The 21,558-nt window shown below is 43.3% G+C and overlaps 1 protein-coding gene across 1 annotated transcript in view; it reads left to right on the top strand.

Moving 5' to 3' along the window:
* Positions 1–21,558, top strand: part of LOC121879297 (ryanodine receptor-like) — a gene marked incomplete at its 5' end in the record, with an annotated part of 109,180 nt that overhangs the window by 39,417 nt on the left and 48,205 nt on the right. Inside the window, 23 exon segments of the mRNA XM_042385894.1 lie at positions 2,373–2,587; positions 2,980–3,134; positions 3,853–3,879; positions 6,353–6,477; positions 7,036–7,290; positions 8,431–8,637; positions 9,009–9,173; positions 9,379–9,525; positions 10,304–10,465; positions 10,712–10,848; positions 11,420–11,588; positions 11,702–11,833; positions 12,231–12,375; positions 12,829–12,952; positions 13,066–13,293; positions 14,108–14,258; positions 14,960–15,109; positions 15,318–15,453; positions 15,993–16,238; positions 17,155–17,296; positions 17,298–17,339; positions 20,061–20,334; positions 21,363–21,542. Of these exon segments, the coding sequence (XP_042241828.1) occupies positions 2,373–2,587; positions 2,980–3,134; positions 3,853–3,879; positions 6,353–6,477; positions 7,036–7,290; positions 8,431–8,637; positions 9,009–9,173; positions 9,379–9,525; positions 10,304–10,465; positions 10,712–10,848; positions 11,420–11,588; positions 11,702–11,833; positions 12,231–12,375; positions 12,829–12,952; positions 13,066–13,293; positions 14,108–14,258; positions 14,960–15,109; positions 15,318–15,453; positions 15,993–16,238; positions 17,155–17,296; positions 17,298–17,339; positions 20,061–20,334; positions 21,363–21,542 (3,714 nt within the window).

Raw genomic sequence — 21,558 nt, 5'->3', positions numbered from 1 at the left:
CCTAAACTCTGGAGTATATACAGTATAGGTCATATTGGGGGAGGGAGTGGTGGGCGGGAGGGAACATGCTCGTTTAGGGGCCACTGGTCCACGCTGACGAGTGTTGGCCGTGTTGGAGGTCGCCAGTCGAGGTTGCGTGTATTGTCGGAGTTGTCGCGTCCACTTCACTTCACTTCACGGGTTATGTTGCCGCCACACACATACACGGTGTTGCTCTGGCTTCTGAATGGTTCTTCATGTTATCGTTTGCATTACCTAGACTTGCTATACTCATACTTTTCCTATATTGATTTTTTTCCTGTTTGTATTTGTGTATAATACATAAGGTTTATGCATGAATTAATACTTTTTAAAATAATATTGATAATAACTAAATGTTGCCTGTCATCATTGGGCTTCTTGACAATATATATATATATATATATATATATATATATATATATATATATATATATATATATATATATATATATATATATATATATATATATATATATATATATATATATATATATATATATATATATATATATATATATATATATATATATATATATATATATATATATATATATATATATATATGAGTGCATAGATCGTTTTATTAATCTTTACTATATTTGTTTCATACTTAATGTGTGTCAGTTGTCAGGTACAAATGGTTGTTATATACTGTGTGTGTCAGTACCCTATTATGAAATTATGTACGAGTAACTACCATGATGCTGTGTGTGTGTCACTGTGTGAGTGTTTTTGTGTATATGACTTACTAACACATAGAATATGCATGTGTTGCTACTATGACACGAACAGTATGTGTCTCACTGATCTGACACATTCATTATATATGCATGTATCACTGCCCTGACACACAACAGCTGTGTAAGTCACTGATCTGACACACAACAGCTGTTTAAGTCACTGCCCTGACACACAACAGCTGTGTAAGTCACTGATCTGACACACAACAGCTGTTTAAGTCACTGCCCTGACACACAACAGCTGTGTAAGTCACTGATCTGACACACAACAGCTGTTTAAGTCACTGTCCTGACACACAACAGCTGTGTAAGTCACCGCCCTGAAACAACAGCTGTGTGAGACACTGCCCTGACACAACAACAGCTGTGTGAGTCACTGCCCTGACACAACAACAGCTGTGTGAGTCACTGCCCCGACACAACAGCTGTGTAAGTAGTCACTGCCCTGACACACAACATATGTGTAAGTCACTGCTCTGACACACAACAGCTGTGTAAGTAGTCACTGCCCTGACACGCAACAGCTGTGTAAGTAGTCATTGCACTGACACACAACAGCTGTGTAAGTAGTCACTGCCCTGACACACAACAGCTGTGTAAGTAGTCACTGCCCTGACACACAACAGCTGTGTAAGTAGTCACTGCCCTGGCTGGTCATCGCCACCATCTTATCAGTTCTAAGAAGAATCCTGTGTCTTTGTCTTGTCAACTGACCCCTTTGTTAAGAGAGTCTTCAGTGAAAAGGTTTTGTCTTCTTATTTCTTCCAAGCCTCCGAAACCTACCTTCTACAGCCTTTTCCTCCCGTAAGTGCCACCCACAGCGGCCTGCAGCTGTGGGCCTTCATTCTAGTTCTTGGGAAGGGTGATAACATGACACAAGTTACTCACAGTAAAATGGCATGAGGTCAGATTTGCCTTAAGAGTCACTACAGTCAATGAGTTGACTCATCTACTTGTTTTAATAAATCAATTCTGTTCAATTTATTGGGTATATTACACACGAGGTTATAGTCCCCCGTTCCTGCAGTGTATAAAATCCTGGACGACCTCTCAGTGTTTATGGGCTGTGGTCGAGACCATCTGAGGGCAGTTAATATAACAAAGCTTCACTCGAGCAACTCGTCAAACCCTCTTCACTTAACTTAATTATTGCTAATGCCAAGAAAAGACGCGGCATTTTTCCTCAAGCACTTTTTCTGTTTTCATATTATAGACCTATGTATAATAATCACTGTCGTGGTCCCTTTACATTCAAGCATTTTTACTGCACTTTTTTATAATTCTTAAGCCTGACAACTTTAACTTGAACAATATTTACTCCAATCTGTTATTTTTGTGTAAAGTATAAAATTTCGTTGACATATTTGTGAGAAAACACCAATGCAAAATTAATTCTCATAATATGTTGGTCTTTGGTATTTATACTCTTAAGAATTATTACTGTATTGCTGAAATGTGTGTAAATGTAATAACAAAACAAAAAGAGTTCCATGAAATATAGTGCTTTTTTGTAGACTCATAAATGATGAGCTAAAGTGAAATATATACACATAGAGGGTAGCTAAACTATGTGACCTGACGTGACCTGGTGGGGTGACCTCTGGCCGGCAGGACACGTCGCACGAGATGGTGGTGGCGTGCTGCAAGTTCCTGTGTTACTTCTGTCGCACGGGCCGCCAGAACCAGAAGGCTATGTTCGACCACCTGCCCTTCCTGCTAGAGAACTCCTACATCCTGCTGTCCAGGCCTTCCCTACGAGGCACTACGCCCCTTGACGTCGCTTACTCCTCCCTCATGGACAACACCGAGCTGGCCCTGGCCCTCAGGTACTACACGACCAGGGAACATGTTAACGTCTGCGGACTTTATACTTGGTCATGTTTCTCTTCCAGTAGAGTTGGTTCAAGTTTTAACATCCACCTGATATTTTTGTCCCGAATCATTAAATAATTCCGATCACTTGTACACTCTGCTTCCAATCCTATTCAAGTGATGATTAAACACCCTAGAATTTACGTAACTTAACCTAACCTAACTTAACCAAACAACCTAACCTAACCTCCCCAGGTAGCATTAGGGTAATCAATAATCACATGAAATAAACTGGGGTGCCTAATCTTGAGGTGATCCAATGAATCAAAATACAACATGTTTATGAAATCATTATTGGCCATCTTGAATTCGTGGTCAAATTCCTCACCGCTCTCCTCCATTTCAGGGAATACCACCTGGAGAAGATTGCTGTTTACCTGTCTCGCTGCGGCCTGCAGAGCAACAGCGAGCTGGTGGAGCGTGGCTACCCAGATCTGGGCTGGGACCCTGTGGAGGGCGAGCGTTATCTGGACTTCCTTAGGTTCTGCGTCTGGGTGGGAGGTGAGTATCTGCTAGGAGGGAGAGAGAGAGAGATAGAGAGAGAGAGAGAGAGAGAGAGAGTAAAGAAAGAAAGTGTGAGAGAAATCTGCTTGTGATTTTATTTTTCATTTTGTTCTCTGGTGTTTGAGTTACTTTGTTTACATATTAATTTGTGTACGAATTTATGTAATTTCCCATAAGTATGTATATATGAATGTATTGTTGTATTATGAATAGAAGTGAGAGCACATTATGTAAGCGTATGATCGAGTGTTCATACAGTACTTCAATTGACAAACGAATGACAATACAATTTTCAGTAGTCTGTACTAACCTACTACAGTATGTTCTATTAATTACTCTTATTCTAATCCTTACTTTCGCACTAAATTTTTCCTTTCGAGCTAGATTAGTTCAGTAAAAATATAATTTGTTGACTTTTCCTATTAATAAATACACCCTTCAATCTTTGATTTATTTTAATGTAGAGCTTTTAAAACAATTCTGATAATTCTGCTTAACGAGAGTAGTGATGCCTGTTACGCTGTGAGTATTTTCACACATTTGGCAAGGTCTCCGCTCTTCCTCCTCCGCATGCTGTCATTTGATAGGTCACAGTTATCCCAGACTTGATCTATCAGATTACAGCTAAGAGCAGGAAGACCACACCTTCAGCGTCCCCGTCTTGGTGACGTTGGGTGTAGCCCGACTGGCCTGTAGTGTCGCTCCCTTTTACCAGGTCTGAACCGGGACCAGGAGCTGCAAGGTACACCCGCACCACCTCTCACACACCCCTGTTTCCCTCGCTCACTCACACTCTTACACTCACTCTCTGTCCCTCACTGAGCATCACACCTGTAGTTCACCAGGTAGCCAGACCCTCACGCCTGCATACCCCAGTAGTCTCCACCCATGAGGTCCTGGGAGGGTGAACGGGTCCTCCCTTCCATGGGGTCCTGGGAGGGTAAACGGGTCCTCTCTTCCATGGGGTCTTGGGAGGGTGAACGGGTCCTCCCAATCATGGGGTCCTGGGAGGGTGAACGGGTCTTCTCCACCATGGGGTCCTGGGAGGGTGAAAGGGTCCTCTCCACCATGGGGTCCTGGGAGGGTGAACGGGTCCTTTTCACCATGGGGTCCTGGGAGGGTGAACGGGTCCTCCCCACCATGGGACGGGTCGACTGGCGTATATTTAGCATTATTGTGTGTTTTATCATGTGGCCGGTAATTTGACTCCCGGTAATTTGACTCCGGTAATTTGGCTCCTGGAAATTTGGCTCCTGGTTATTTAACTCCTAGTCACTTTCACTCCCGGTTATTTCACTCCCGGTAATTTCACCACCATTTAAAACATTGCGTTTATTTATTAAGACAATGAAGGGTGTACATTTGATAAAATGTATTTGGACAGCATTTAAAAGTTCCATCACCTGCCCAATGTTTTACATGCAGCAAGTGATCCAGACCCTTATCCGTTTCAAACACGAGTAATCTATTTACGTCATTTTCACCACTATCAAATTGCAGGAAAAGTTCGCCAGTATCAGGAATTTTATAGCCAGACCGATTCTGGGGAATTGGAGGGGCACTCACTTTTACTTGACGCCATTTCCTTATATTCCGACTTGACATGAAGAGGATGGGAGCTCTGCCATTTCATTTTCATCCAAATTTCCACTAGTAGCAGCAATAAGTGAACGAGAACATTCTTGAGAGGATATTGCTGCAACCTTCAAGTCAGCTCAATTTTTACGAATTTTGGGTTTTGCAACAGAAAACCTATGATGATGTTCACCGACACGTTTAAGTATGCCTTAATCCTCATCATGCGTCAGGGTGTGGACTCGAGCTTTGCAACACTTCTCTTCACATTTCCAATAAGTCTTAGATCCATTTGCATTTCTTTTCTGTGCTTCGTATATGTAATTCATACAAGTTTCTCCCTTCCCCTGGTGCTGGTAATGACGTGAGGCATGGTAACAAGGGTATACGAATGAGTTATGATCAACCTTCACCTGGTGGTGCCATCTTCTGGTTTTTTAAAATTCTAAAATTTTAATGCTTGCTTAAACTAGATTTCAAAACTACTTAAAATAAATCTTTAATTTTTAACTACTTAAACCAAACTATATTTATGTTAAATTTATTACCATTACTATTATAATTATTTATTGAAACAGGAGTGGATTATCCAACCTCTGGTAGCTACTGCAACCAGCCGTTCAGCACTTATAGAACACTAAAATATATTTTAATTCTTTATTATATTAAGAAGTGTTTCTAATATTTTTTTATAAATGTTATTAATAAATGATTTAAATATATTTTTTTAATGTTGGTGAAATTACCGGGAGTGAAATTACCGGGAGTCAAATTGACTGGGAGTTAAATTACCGGAAGTCAAATTACTTGGGGTCTTATAATCGGGGTCAAATTACCGGGAGTGAAATTACCTAGAACCGTTTTATACATATCAGTACAAACAGCCCTGAAGATTGTCTTGCTAGGGTGGACAACTGGCCGCCATCGCTGATGTTGTGGGAGGGTCGCGTGTCACCGCATGTCCAGGGTGTCACAAAGGCCAGGTTCATGAAGGAAGGAATCAGCCCCTTGGCTCACCAGTCTTATTTTTAGATCATATGAAAATTTTAAGATAGAGGGTTTTAAGGTTATTTATATCGAATAATGTTATTAATTTGTGTTTCATTCACTTTTCTATTTGACCCTCGCCCAATGTCTTCAGGGCTGATTCGAATGCATTTTCGTGTCGTTGCCACTGCTGATTCATTCCTTAGGTGTTCGAACTGAGTTTCTGTGCACAGGTGGATATTTTTGTTCTACGGTTAAGATGGAAACGTTGTCTTGGACGGTGTTTTGTGAGTGCATTCGTTGTGTGTATAATAGTCGGAGTCCCTCACCAGTATATATTAGCAAATTTCCTAATACGCAACTTATACGATATATGTTAAGTAGAATTTTTCTTCAGATTTTATGTATTATTTTGTCAACACCCGTTTATACTTTTATCAAAATGAGTCACATTAGATTTGCTCTTGTAAGATATTATTGAGGTAAAACTAATAAGACCTTAAACCACAACTCAAGTGATGAACATGACTCGAGTACTCCTCACTAAGAGTTAACATCAGTGTATTCAGTAGTGACCTGAGAGGAGGATCAAAGTGTTGAGACATTAGAGACAAGGGAGGCCGGAGGTGAGTGTTATAATATGTGTCCTTCAGGTGAGAGCGTCGAGGAGAACGCCAACCTCGTCATCCGTCTGTTGATCCGCAAGCCTGAATGTCTGGGCCCGGCGCTGCGAGGCGAGGGTGAAGGTCTGCTGCGTGCCATCATCGACGGTAACAAGGTAATGGATCCACACACACACACACACACACACACACACACCATTCTTGTGTTACATTAGATGGCGGCCCCGCCTCCTGGTCTTTAAAAATAAGTATCGTTGTATGCACAGTAATTCCTTCCATGGTGGATGTTTGGTGATTAAGTGCAGCTTAAAGTTACTTAAGAGACCAGTCCACTGCACCAGTTCACTACCACTACACTACTCCTCCCAGTGCTGTGTAAAGCTTCATCCAACAGTAGATTAGTAAAGTTGATAAATTTATATTGTACAGCAGTTTACAGTCATAGCTTTAAAGTTCCTTATTGTAACTTTTCTTTACGGTTACTGTGAGCGATACAACTGTTCCTTGGAATCGATTACTTAATTCACTGGAGTAGGTGAAGGTTCAGGATAACGAGTATTAGTGGAGCTGTTATTGTACCAGGGTTAATATAACACAAACAGTCACAGAGGCAGAGGAGCTTCACGCTCACACTACTGATGGATCTGAGAGTAGACAGAAATTTGAACAACGCGAGAAAATTATAATATTAATATATTTTATCATTGTCACAGATGTCAGAGCGCATAGCAGCGCAGCGTCTGGGCGCAGAGGCTGAGGGAGCAGTTCCTATCGACCACCCGATGCCAACCGGCGACGACGACGAGGACTACATCGACACAGGTGCCGCCATCCTCGCCTTCTACTGCACCTTGGTGGACCTGATGGGCCGCTGTGCTCCCGAGGCTAATGTTATCGCCCAAGGCAAGAACGACAGTCTGCGAGCCCGAGCCATCCTCCGCTCCCTGGTGCCCCTCGAGGACCTGCAGGTGAGTCTCCCTAGCCCCCCATTACTCATAGACTCACTCTGTCATGTCGTCATGTTGTTGAAGAATCACCTTGTAGTTCACAGCTCAGTGATACCCATTTGTACCTACCTGTTTGAATTACTATACAGTATATACTTTAGAATCTAAATATTAGGTACTAGCTGAAACACTGCCCTCCGGGCGGCTCATTCGCTAGGCCACGGTAGGACGCCACCCTCCGGGAGGCTCCACATTGTTTCACTGTTCAGTCCCCAAAACTTCTTCTTCCATCAATAGTTCATTAACGGTGTATGTAAGTTCCACCATGTTTTTCACTACAACTGCACAGCAAAGTATATTTTTTTAGCATTAAACTGTTATTATCTTATTGTCTTATCATCACTACATAGAACACCACCCATCATCACTATATATAACATCATCCATCATCACTACATATAACACCATCCATCATCACTACATATAACACCATCCATCATCACTACATATAACAACACCCATCATCACTACATATAACAACACCCATCATCACTACATATTACAACATCCATCATCACTACATATAACACCACCCATCATCACTACATATAACAACACCCATCATCACTACATATAACACCATCCATCATCACTACATATAACACCATCCATCATCACTACATATAACACCATCCATCATCACTACATATAACACCATCCATCATCACTACATATAACACCATCCATCATCACTACATATAACACCATCCATCATCACTACATATAACACCATCCATCATCACTACATATAACACCATCCATCATCATTACAGATCGGTAAAGTAGTTTCCGAGATTCTCGTGCAGACACACAAACAACCACACACACACAAACAAACAGACATACTTCTTTGTTTTATATAGATAGATTCACACCCATGTTTATATATACTTGTAAAATGGTATATCAACTTCTTGAAACTGTCTCCACACACACACACACACACACACACACACACACACACACACACACACACACACACACATACACGCACGTACGCACGCACCTGTATGTACAGGTACATACATACATACATACATGTATGTGGTGGTTCCCGGTATTAAATTGCTACAACAATTGTGTGCTTGTATGTGTGTGTAGGGTGTGTTGTCGCTGCGCTTCACACTGTCCAGTACTGCGGCTGAGGAAGGCCGCAGTGACGTTCCTCCCGGCCTCATCCCGGCACACAAGCAAAGTATCGTCCTCTTCCTGGAGCGAGTCTACGGCATGGACAACGTCGAGCTCTTCTTTAGTCTCCTGGAGGACGCTTTCCTTCCTGACATGCGTGCTGCCACTTCTTTAGATAAGGTGAGTACTGTGTGTCCCGTGACCTACAAAGGATTTAAGAACTGGTATTTCTTACATAACGTAAACACTTGGATACTGTCGCCATTTTGTAAAATTAAATGGGTAAACTTTCCGCTTCTTAGATAGTGTGAGTACTTCTGCCACGTAATTATATAGGTGGAAATTGATGCTTTACAAAAATAAGCCAAATAAAATTTCACTACTACATATTAACGGGGATATAAGTCTTACAGACTACAGCTTGGTGGGCTACCTTATATTGGCATTACCCAGTATAGGAGTGCATGACTACACGGCGGTGGTCAGTATGATGGTGTACATCAGCCATGAGACATAATTCTTATGTTCGCTTCTTACCTCGCACTGTACAGTCTGACGGATCCGAGTCGGAGATGGGTCTGGCCCTCAACCGGTATATTGGTAACTCCATCCTGCCTGCCCTCATCTCTCACTCCAGCTTCTACGCCGAGGCTGACCAACATGCGCCACTCCTCGATGCCACCTTACACACAGTCTACCGCCTCTCCAAGTGCAAGGTAATGTGCTGCTTACCTGTACTAAGCTTGTAGGACAGTCTGACTATTACAACTAGTGTGTGTATATATATATATATATATATATATATATATATATATATATATATATATATATATATATATATATATATATATATATATATATATATATATATCATTCACACCATTTATCTTATGAAACACTAAAATGTTCCCTGCGGTACAGATCCTTACCAAGGGGCAGCGTGAGGCAGTGTCCGACTTCCTCATTGCACTGACCAGGGAGATGCAGCCCGCCGCCCTCCTGCCTCTCCTGCGTAAACTCACCATTGACGTCTCCAACCTCTCTGAGTACACCACTGTCGCTCTCAGGGTAAGTCACTGTTGCAGGGAGCCCTTTACGGCCCTCCTGGTCATCTATTCTTGTTATGCTGTCGGGATGGTGAAGTACCTTTGTGTTTACATCTGACTGTATGTTAACTTTGCCGCCCACCTGTGAACGTTGATATATACATAAAATATGAATTATTATTGTCTTATAACTGTTACAACGATCACTATAAGCTGCTGGAAAAGAATGTGACTTTATGGGTGGTTGGTGTAGTGGTGAGAGTGTACAGGGGAGGAGTGAGGAAGTAGTTGTAATAGTTGTAGTAGTAGTAGTACTTGTAGTACTATTACAGGTAGTAGTAGTAGTAGGTGATATCCGAACAGAAGCAGCAGCCCAGAAGTTATGTTACAGCCTGGATGAGATGTCGACTGTCCTTCTCTCTCCTTCGGTCGGCTTTGCTCTGCCTCAGGGGAACGAGAGCTTCGCCCCCAAAGCCGACAACAGTTGCAGATATTGACTATGAGGCTACAGTCACTGAATGCCGCATAGATCTGCGGCTCAACTAACTCAACACAGCTAGGATAGCTACTTATGTATTAGGATATTTAATATTAAGGTAATAAAATGGTGGCGAAGGTATGGCTATTGGGGGAGGCTGGAGGCCATATTAAAAAATAAAGTAGTAGTAGTAGCAGTAGTAGCTATAGTAGTATTACAGGTGGTAGTAGTAGTAGTAGTAGTGAAGATCTAGAGAACATATCGTGAGGTAGCAACAGTAGTACAGTAAACAGACATAACACTTGGATGTCTCCTCCACCAGCTGCTAACTCTGCATTACGAGCGCTGCGGCAAATACTACGGCACCTCTTCCAACACCCCGGGCACTGCCTCTGAGGAGGAGAAGAGGCTCACTATGATGCTTTTCACCAACATCTTTGACTCCCTTGCCAAGATGGAGTACGATCCTGAACTCTTCAGTAAGGTGAGGACGGGGCACGTCACGTTTAGTAGCTCCTGTGATGAGAAATGAAAAAAAAACAGTGGACAATAAAAGTTGATATCCCCTAAATGTTATTTGTTGAGTATACCTTGATTCTTCACACCTTTTGAATTCATGTCATGATAGCTTCTGGAAAAGTAGTTGGTCATTCCGGGTGTCCCAGACAACATACGTGATGCTTAAATTACAATTTTAAGTCATAAAGTAATTTGACACGTTGTATGACAGGCTCTTCCCTGCTTATCGGCTATTGGTTGTTCACTACCTCCTGACTACTCACTGACACACGGCCACGAGGACGAGCTCTACAACACCTCCTCCTGCGCTGAGGGTCCCTACAAGCCCACGCCCATCGATACTATGGAGTTAGTGAAAGATTAAGACTTAAGTTCTTAGGTGGTGTAGCTTTTGAGAGAGAGAGAGAGAGAGAGAGAGAGAGAGATGTAAGCAGGTAACAGAGAGACAGAAATATGTGAACGAGAGGGATATGGGGAAGGCAGGTATGTGATGTGGTGTACAGTCGTGAACAGAAGTCCTGTCGCCCCTTGTGCTGTTCCGCGAACCAAGAGATTCAGACTCATGAACCCGAAGCAGTAGACACTGGTGCATTATTCTGCCCATAAATGCTTCGGATTCATGAGTCTGAATCTCAGGGTTCGTGGAGCAGCAGAAGGGGCGACAGGACTTTTGTTCACGAGTGTACAAGGGTCGATTTACCTGGAGGGGGCTAGGCGTAACTCTAAGATATTTTGCATCATAAGAATGTTAATTATATTTAAACGAATATAGTCAACCTCACCTATATTTAAAACAAGTAATGTCAGTGGTTTATGTACTTAAGATAATCATTAATGTACTGTAGTCAAAATTTGTGAATGACGTCAGTACTGAACTAAAGAGGCCACAAGTAATGGGTTTATTATTGTATGTGTTCAGAGTGCAGCTGGACCAGGACATCACGGACCTCATCAAGAAGTTCAGCGAGCACTACCACGACGCCTGGGCCTCTCGCAAGCTGGAGAGTGGCTGGTCCTACAGTGAATCTTACTCATCTGAGGAGAAACTTCACCCAAGGCTCAAACCCTACTCTATGTTGTCTGACTATGTGAGTTATCTCCCTGTGTTGCCTGAGTGAGTTACTTTCTCTCTTAGAGTGCTAGCAAATGAATGAATTTAAAGTAGCAGTATAATGGTGTTAATGGTGTCTTTGTGGTGCAGGAGAGGGAGCGCTACCGGGAGCCAGTGCGCGACGCCATCAAGGCGCTTCTGGCCATCAACTGGAACATCGAGTACGAGAGCACAGAAGGCCTCAGTACTAGTGGTCGAGAGCAGCTGCACCGTCAAGATACTGTGAGTACTGCACGCCCTCCCACGTTTTCTACTTCCAACATCGTCTACCTCCCACGCCTTATACTTCCCACGCCTTCTACTTCCCACATCTTCTGCCACCCATACCTTCTTTCTCCCACGTTTTCTACCTCCCACGCCTTCTACTCCCACGCCTTCTACCTCCAATGCCTTTTACTTCCCATGTCTTCTACCTCCCACGCCGCCTACCTCCCACGCCGTCTACCTCCCACGTCTTCTTCCTCCCACGTCTTCTATCTACCACACCATCTACCTCCCACGCCTTGTACCTCCCACGCCTAGGTTAAGACCATGTCCCTTTCCACAAACAACTGTCATAAGTACTCACACGTACGCGAGAAACAGCAGATGAATAATTACCGTGTTGTTTCCCCCACAGTCGGACCTGTACAATTATAACCCTCAGCCAGTAGACATGACCAACCTGACGCTGTCCAGGGAGATGCAGAACATGGCTGAGCGCCTGGCTGAGAACGCTCACGACATCTGGGCCAAGCGCAAGAAGGAGGAACTGGAGGCATGCGGTCAGTGTACTGCTTTTTCTTCTTCATTCGTGTACTGCTTCCTTATTTTGTATTCTTTTTCCTCCTTATTATTAATATTATTATTATTATTATTATTATTATTATTATTATTATTATTATTATTATTATTATTATTATTATTATTATTATTATTATTATTATTATTATTATTTTTATAATTGCTGTTATTGTTGTTATTGTTATTATTATTATTATTATTATTATTATTATTATTATTATTATTATTATTATTATTATTATTATTATTATTATTATTATTATTATTATTATTATTATTATTATTAAAACATTGTTTTATTATCACAGGCTCCTTTACATTTTATGACAGTTTCCTCTAAAGTTCATTTTCTTTGACGTTTGAGAGATACCATGCTTTATTTATGCTGTCTATGCGAAGTTGTAACTACCTTTTCTGACCTCCTCCTCCACCAGGTGGCGGCATTCACCCCCAGATGGTGCCTTACGACATGTTGACAGAGAAGGAAAAGCGTAAAGATCGCTTCCGGTCTGTCGAGCTGCTCAAATATCTTCAGTTTATGGGCTACCGATTGACCAGGTGAACTGACGTCTATGATGCCATAAAGATTGATGATTGTATATTTGTTATGATAGAGGACCGTTGTTGTATAGTGAGTAAGCCATAACACTGTGTCGGTTGGTGTTCCTCAGGGCCCATGGTGATGGTGACGATGGCGGGGCTGCCTCTGGAGCGGTGGAGCGCCGCTTCGCATACAGTCTTTTGGAGAAACTGTTGCAATACCTCGACTGCGCTGCCATCAACATGAAGCTATTCAGGCCATCGTCTAACCTCTCCAGACGCAACTCCTTCAAGACTTCCACCAAGGACGTCAAGTTCTTCTCTAAGGTCGTCCTCCCGTTGATGGAGAAATACTTCAGGTGAGCCAAGTGACACCATGAGGCCGGTGTTGAGGCTCTGCGGCCATCTTGATATTATTAGGATCATGGCTGCTAATATTGCTAATTTCTTGCTACTAAAGTCATATTGATAATGCTAGGACCATGTTGATACTGCCAGAGCCTTACTGATACTGCTAAGGCTATGTTAATACTGCTAAGGTCATGTTGATACTATTAGGGCCATGTTGACACTACTAGGGCTATGTTGGTACTACTTTGGACATGTTGATACTACTAGGGCCATGTTGACACTGCCAGAGCAATACTGATACTGCTAGGGCCATGTTGATACTGCCAGAGCATTACTGATACTGCTAGGGCCATGTTGATACTTCTAGGGCCATGTCGATATTACTATGGCCATTTTGATTTTACTAAATCCATGTTTATGCTGATATTGTCTTACTGATACTGCTAGGGCCATGTTGATACTGCTATGGCCATGTTGATACTACTAGGGCCATGTTGATACTACTAGGGCCATGTTGATACTGTCAAGGCCTAAATAATGCTAGTAATTATTATCAAAACTACCAAAACCCATGATGATACTACCGGGGCTTTCTTGATAACACCTTGGGTATGTTGGTACACCCAGGGCCATGTTGGTACTGCTAGGGCCATGTTGGTACTGCTAGGGCCATGTTGGTACACCCAGTGCCATGTTGATACTACCGGGGCTTTCTTGATACCACCCTGGGTATGTTGGAACACCCAGGGCCATGTTGATATCGTTCACCAGACAGAACTAAATACTTTCACTTGTTTCTTTAACTGTTGTCTTGGTCTGCAGCACCAACCGTAACTACTTCCTGGCGGTGGCGCTGACGACGAACATGGTGGGTGCAGCGTCCCTCAGGGAGAAGGAGATGGTCGCTTCCCTCTTCTGTAAACTGTCCAATCTGATGCGTATTAAGAGCGTCTGCTTTGGCTCTGACACGAAGGTGGGACTCATAGGTCTGGTGTTTTCGTTTGTGTGTGATCTTTACTTAGGAGTTGATGAGTGAGTGTCTTTATGTGTCATTTGTGGAGAAGCGGACGTGTGATGTTGACTTTGTCCCTTCGTCGCATGTCCGTGAGCCTTTCCTCGTCCGTAAGATAGCTCTTGTATATATAGTGTTCATGTACTTTGATGAAATAATATTAAAACTAAAGAACATCATTTTATACTTTGGGCCAAGTTTTCAGGTAACAAGGAGTACAGAGGTCAAAGTTAGCATTAGGTGTGACTGTAGAACCAACATTCACCCTGCTGTAATTTTATTTGTTTTTCTTTTCGATATAAAGTCTCACAACGTTGGATTTTCTTTTACTGGCAGTACATCTAACATCTACCAGTGAACCAAAAATAAGATTAAGAAATGCTTCACGCTTCACTGTTGCGGTCCCAGACAAAACCTAGAATAGAGAATATTTTTCTTATAATATTAAGTTATTCCATTGGACACGTTTATCTCTAATCTCTATGGCAACACCACACACAACAGAAGTCAGTAAGGTGGATATTAAACAACATATTTTCTTTCGGGTAATTTGTAAGTGTGCGAAGTAATCGATCATTTTGAAAGTGTCTGTTACAAGACTATCAGTTATTGAGTTTAGAGAAGATATGTTACTCGTGTTTATCATTTTTCATCGTTTACAGGTGACAGTCAAGTGTCTTACGGTAATCGTCCGGGCTGTTGACGCCAAGACGCTGGCCAAGAGTCTGCCAGAATTCGTCCGCACCTCCATGTTAACCTTCTTCAATAACTCTGCCATCGACTTAGAACACTGCATCCATTGTCTGCAGGAGGTACGGAGGTGGAGGGATGAGGAGGAGGGAAGGAATTTTAGCGGTAGGAAGGGATGTAGGAGGAAACACGGGGTTCAGTAGAGTGGCAAAAACACTGAGGTAATTGTTCTTGACTTTTATTTTGAGTATAACACGATAGTGATGCAGTATGTGGCCAGTGTATCCTATAGCAGCCATGCATCATCTTTAATTTTTACTTTGTTGACAGGGTAAATATGCCTACATCCGCGGCACCCACCTCAAGACGTCCGCCTCCCTAAACTACATCCAGACAGTGCTGCTGCCTGTCCTCACCTCTCTCTTCGACCACACCGCCGCCTGCGAGTTCGGCCAAGACGTCCTCTGTGAGTCGACCACTTCACTCTCGACGCTTATGTATCGACATTGTACCTGAGTGACATTCTTATAATTGCTTAGAGTGATACATTAGCAATTTACCATCCTCCTTTCTCTAAAGTTGAGGGTATATAGAAATAGGTTCAGCCTGCACGGCCATAAGACCGGTTTTCACCTGCCCATTCCTCTGGAGCGTAACAACAGTCTCAAAATAACAAGTTTGCATACAGATTTACGTAGAAGAACTGAGGTGTTTTTTTCTGCTCTTAATATAAATACAGTATTATTCTCCATAGGGAAAAAATATACGTAACTACAATATATTTTCTTATTGAATTATCGTTATTGCCCGATTTTATTTGTAGGTTTATTCACTTATTATTAATTCTACATTTAGATAAGGACTTTTACACATTGTCAGGGAAAGACGAATACTCTTATTATGTTCTATTGGTCTGAGAGTTTTATAATAAGTGTTGCATTGATAAGACATTATTGTTTTCCTGTATAGAAACAATTACAATAATATTTGACCTGTGTTGGGCAGTGGACGAGATTCAGGTGGCGTGTTACAAGATGTTGGCAGCACTCTACCAGCTGGGCACCGACCTTAGTTTGGACGGGGGCAAGACCTTTATGAAGAAGGAGTTGAATCGCCATCGACCTTCCATCGGCAACTGTCTGGGAGCCTTCGCCGCTACCTTCCCCGTCGCTTATTTGGAACCCATGATGAACAAGAACAACCCATGGAGTATACACAACCGCATCGCTGACCAGTCCCTCGAAGCTCAAGGTTTACTTTACCCAGTTTACTTTACCTGTTATCCAGTCTACTTTTACCTGTTTATCCAGTCTACTTTACCTGTTATCTTTCTACTTTCTGTTTATCCAGTCTACTTTACCTGTTATCCAGTCTACTTCTTTCAGTTTACCCAGTCTACTTTTCCTGTTATCCAGTCTACTTTACCTGTTTATCCAGTCTACTTCTTTCAGTTTACCCAGTCTACTTTACCTGTTATCCAGTCTACTTCTTTCAGTTTACCCAGTCTACTTTACCTGTTATCCAGTCTACTTTACCTGTTTATCCAGTCTACTTTACCTGTTTATCCAGTCTACTTTACCTGTTTATCCATTCTACTTTACCTGTTATCCAGTCTACTTTTTACCTGTTGTCCAGTCTACTTTACCTGTTATCCAGTCTACTTTTACCTGTTTTATCCAGTCTACTTTACCTGTTGTCCAGTCTATTTTACCTGTTTATCCAGTCTCTTTTACCTGTTTATCCAGTCTACTTTACCTGTTATCCAGTCCACTTTACCTGTTTATCCAATCTACTTTATCAGTTTACCCAGTCTACCTGTTTACCCAGTTTACTTTATCAGTTTACCCAGTCTATTTCTCCCAGTTTACTCTTATTAACAGTTAGTTATACTCCAACAGTCTTTTTATTCAGTGAGTGTGACTGTGTAAACTACGTTCCTAAAACACGTTGTTCTACAGGGTAAATTACACTAATCTCTTTTGAGTAAACTGCACTAAGCTTTCTTGAGTAAACTGCACTAAGCTTTCTGAGATCATTGTTAATAATTAGCATACAATACATATCAACCAGTAGGATTTTCTTAACTCCAATTTTCAGCATTACAACTCATTTTCCATTTAATTTCGTCTAATATCATGTTGTTATTTTTCCCTCATTTCCCGAACAGAAATCATCGTGAAAATGGACACGGCGATGCCTACACTGGAGACCGTGTTGAAGCAGGTGGAGAAGTTTGTGGAGGATGAGTCTAAACACACGGACCAGCCACACATCATCGACGTGGTGCTGCCTATGTTGTGTTCTTATCTCTTGGTGGAATCAAGGACCCGACAACGTCAACCCATCCGAGGGGTGAGTTAAAGCGGCCACACTCCACTTGTATCTGTTGGGTGGCCACACTCCACTTGTATCTGTTGGGCCACCACTTGGCCATTTGGGTGGCCACCTCACTTGTACCTGTTGGGTGCCACCACTTGTATCTGTTGGGTGGCCACACTCCACTTGTACCTGTTGGGTACACACTCCACTTGTACCTGTTGGGTGGCCACACCACTTGTATCTGTTGGGTGCCACACTCCACTTGTACCTGTTGGGGCCACACCCACTTGTATGTTGGGTGGCCACACCCACTTTGTACCTGGGTGGCCACACTCCACTTGTACCTGTTGGGTGGCCACACCACTTGTATTGTTGGTGGCCACACTCTGTACCTGTTGGGTGCCACACCACTTGTACCTGTTGGGTGCACACACCCACTTGTACCTGTTGGGTGGCCACCTCCCTCGTATCTGTGGCCACACTCCACTTGTACCTGTTGGGGCCACACCACTTGTCTGTGGCCACCCACTCCTGTTGGGTGGCCACAGTTCACCTGTACCTATTGGGTGGCCACACGCCACTCGTCCTTGTTGGGTGGCCACACTTGACCTGTACCTATTGGGTGGCCACACTCCACCATACCTACTGGATGGCCACACCACTGTACCTGCTGGTGGCCACACCTGCTCGTGCCTGCTGGGTGACCACACTTGACCTGTACCTATTGGGTGGCCACACCCCTGTCTGCTGGATGGCTGGCCTCCTGCTGTTCTCCCATACTACTGGATGGCCACACTCCACTGTACCTACTGGTGGCCACACTCCACCTGTACCTGCTGGGTGGCCACACTCCACTCATTACTGGGTGGCCACACCACTCTGCTGGTGGCCACACCCGCCTGTACCTGCTGGGTGGCCACACTTGACCTGTACCATTGGGTGGCCACACCTCTCATGCTTACTGGGCCACTCCCCACTTTACTGGTGGCCACATTCCACTGCACCTGCTGGGTGGCCACACTCCACTCGTACCTGCTGGTTGGCCACACTTGACTGTTCCTATTGGGTGGCCACACTCACTTGTACCTGCTGGGTGGCCACACTCACTTGTACCTGCTGGGTGGCCACACCTTACACCTGCCTGTACCTGCTGGGTGGCCACACTCCACTTGTACCTGCTGGGTGGCCACACCCACTTGTACCTGCTGGGTGGCCACACCACTTTACCTGCTGGGTGGCCACACCCTTCCTGCTGGTGGCCACCCCTGTACCTGCTGGGCCACTCTGCTGGCACACCACCTGCGGGTGCCACACTCACTTGCCTGTTGGGTGACCACACTCACTTACCTGCTGGTTGGCCACACTTGACCTGTTCCTATTGGGTGGCCACACTCCACTTGTACCTGTTGGGTGACCACACTCCACTTGTACCTGCTGGGTGGCCACACTCCACTTGTACCTGCTGGGTGGCCACACTCCACTTGCACCTGCTGGGTGGCCACACTCCACTTGTACCTGCTGGGTGGCCACACTCCGCTCGTACCTGCTGGGTGGCCACACTCCGCTCGTACCTGCTGGGTGGCCACACTCCGCTCGTACCTGCTGGGTGGCCACACTCCGCTCGTACCTGCTGGGTGGCCACACTCCGCTCGTACCTGCTGGGTGGCCACACTCCGCTCGTACCTGCTGGGTGGCCACACTCCGCTCGTACCTGCTGGGTGGCCACACTCCGCTCGTACCTGCAGGGTGGCCACACTCATACCTTTTGTCAATATGAATTACACTTTTGTCACCTAATAAGAGAGAACATTATTAATGAGAGATGAAAGAAGCCTTTATGACAAGTATATGAGGTGATGTTTACCTTATGAATATTCCTGGAGTGAGAGATGAAAGAAGCCTTTATGACAAGTATATGAGGTGATGTTTACCTTATGAATATTCCTGGAGTGAGAGATGAAAGAAGCCTTTATGACAAGCATATGAGGTGATGTTTACCTTATGAATATTCCTGGAGTGAGAGATGAAAGAAGCCTTTATGACAAGTATATGAGGTGATGTTTACCTTATGAATATTCCTGGAGTGAGAGATGAAAGAAGCCTTTATGACAAGTATATGAGGTGATGTTTACCTTATGAATATTCCTGGAGTGAGAGATGAAAGAAGCCTTTATGACAAGTATATGAGGTGATGTTTACCTTATGAATATTCCTGGAGTGAGAGATGAAAGAAGCCTTTATGACAAGTATATGAGGTGATGTTTACCTTATGAATATTCCTGGAGTGAGAGATGAAAGAAGCCTTTATGACAAGTATATGAGGTGATGTTTACCTTATAAATATTCCTGGAGTGAGAGATGAAAGGAAGATGTTTCATATTTATTATAAAGAATGGCTCTACATCCTGCCTGTGTATTGTGATATACATAACTACACCACACATATATTATTTAAGTTATCTAGAAGAATTAATTTACGTGTTTTACTTAGTTTAATTTGTACAATTGTTTACTAGAATAATGGATGATAATGGTTTTAAACTGAACTATAGTTACATCGAATACAGGATTGACTATGTTGTTTGTTGAACCACGTCTTTCTATAATATTTAAAGAACCACGTGTGTTTATAATATTTGCAGAACCACGAGTGTCTATAACATTAACAGAACCACGTGTGTCTATAATATCTACAAAACCACGTGTCTATAATATTTACAGAACCACGTGTGTAGGACCATATTGTTGTTACAGGAACCACGTGTCGATGGTGACGTGTGAGCACATGAACCAGCTGCTGCGGCTGGTGCTGCGATTGATCATGTACAACGTCGGGGTGGAGAATGCCCCCTGGATGACGCGTATAGCCGGCTACACCCAGCAGATCATTATCAACTCCAGCGAGGAGCTACTCAGGGACGCATACCTGCCCCTGGCTGACCGCGTCCACAAGCGTGCTGACCACATGTTCAACAAGGAGGAAAACCTCAAGAGCTTCCTCAAGTCCACCACCGAGGATACCAGCCAGGTGGGTTGACCTCGTCCGCGAGTGTACGTTCAGAGACACACGCGCACACAGTACGCATATCATCAGCAGATTAGGTGTATGTGTGGGTGTGTGTGTAAGTACTCGGACTTTCTTCTTCATTGTTACTGGGACAGATAATTCAGAGCTATTATCTTGTCTGATAATAATTCAGATCTCAGAGGAATTTATATTGATAAAAAATTATCTTAATAAAAACAAGATAAGATTGGTAATGTTGACGTTACACTTCACCAGCCACTTATCACTAAATCATCACTAGGTGGCCGTCTTCTCAAGAACATGACTTCAAGTGCTGGTTGATAGGTCAACCCTTCCTGAGTACTTTGTTGTTAATTGTGGCGATAATTCCTGATGTTGGAATTTTTGTTGCTGGGGCCACAAAGTCATGATATCTTTGTTGCTGGGGCCAAAAAGTCATGATATGTTTGTTGTTGGGACCACAAAGTCATGATATCTTTGTTGCTGGGGCCACAGTCATGATATATTTGTTGCTGGGGCCACAAAGTCATGATATCTTTGTTTCTGGGACAAAAAAGTCATGATATTGTTGTTGATGGGGCCACAAATTATGGTAGATATGTTGGTGGAGTCAGAAATTATGCTATATTTACTTGTAGAACCACAAATTGTGGTATATTTGTTCGTGGGGCCACAAATTATGATATATTTGTTGGTGGGGCCACAAATTACGCTATATTTATTGGTAGGGCCACAAATTATGATATATTTGTTGGTAGGGCCACAAATTATGATATACGTATTTGTTGGCGGGGCCACAAAGTCATGATATCTTTGTTGATGGGACAACAAAGTCATGATATTGTTGTTGGTGGGGCCACAAATTATGCTATATTTGTTTGTGGGGCCACAAATTATGCTATATTTGTTGGTGGGGCCACAAATTATGCTATATTTGTCGGTGGGGTCACAAATTATGCTATTTTTTTGGTGGAGCATTGTTACTGATATCCCTATACTATACTAATCCCTGCAATGTAACGTCACAGGTGGAGGGCCAGCTGCAGGAGGAGTGGCAGCTGCTGACCCGAGACATCTACGCCTTTTACCCTCTCCTCATCAAGTACGTCGACCAGCAGAGGAACTACTGGCTCAAGAACGGTGTCCCCGAGGCTGAGGACGTCTACAACCGCGTCGCCCAGATCTTCCACATCTGGTCCAACTCTCAGGTGATCACGATGACGA

This window comes from Homarus americanus, unplaced genomic scaffold (genome assembly GCF_018991925.1).
Source record: "Homarus americanus isolate GMGI-L3 unplaced genomic scaffold, GMGI_Hamer_2.0 scaffold16894, whole genome shotgun sequence".
Classification (NCBI taxonomy): domain Eukaryota; kingdom Metazoa; phylum Arthropoda; class Malacostraca; order Decapoda; family Nephropidae; genus Homarus; species Homarus americanus.
Note: the sequence above shows the minus strand (reverse complement) of the source record. Positions and strands in the feature narration are given on the sequence as shown.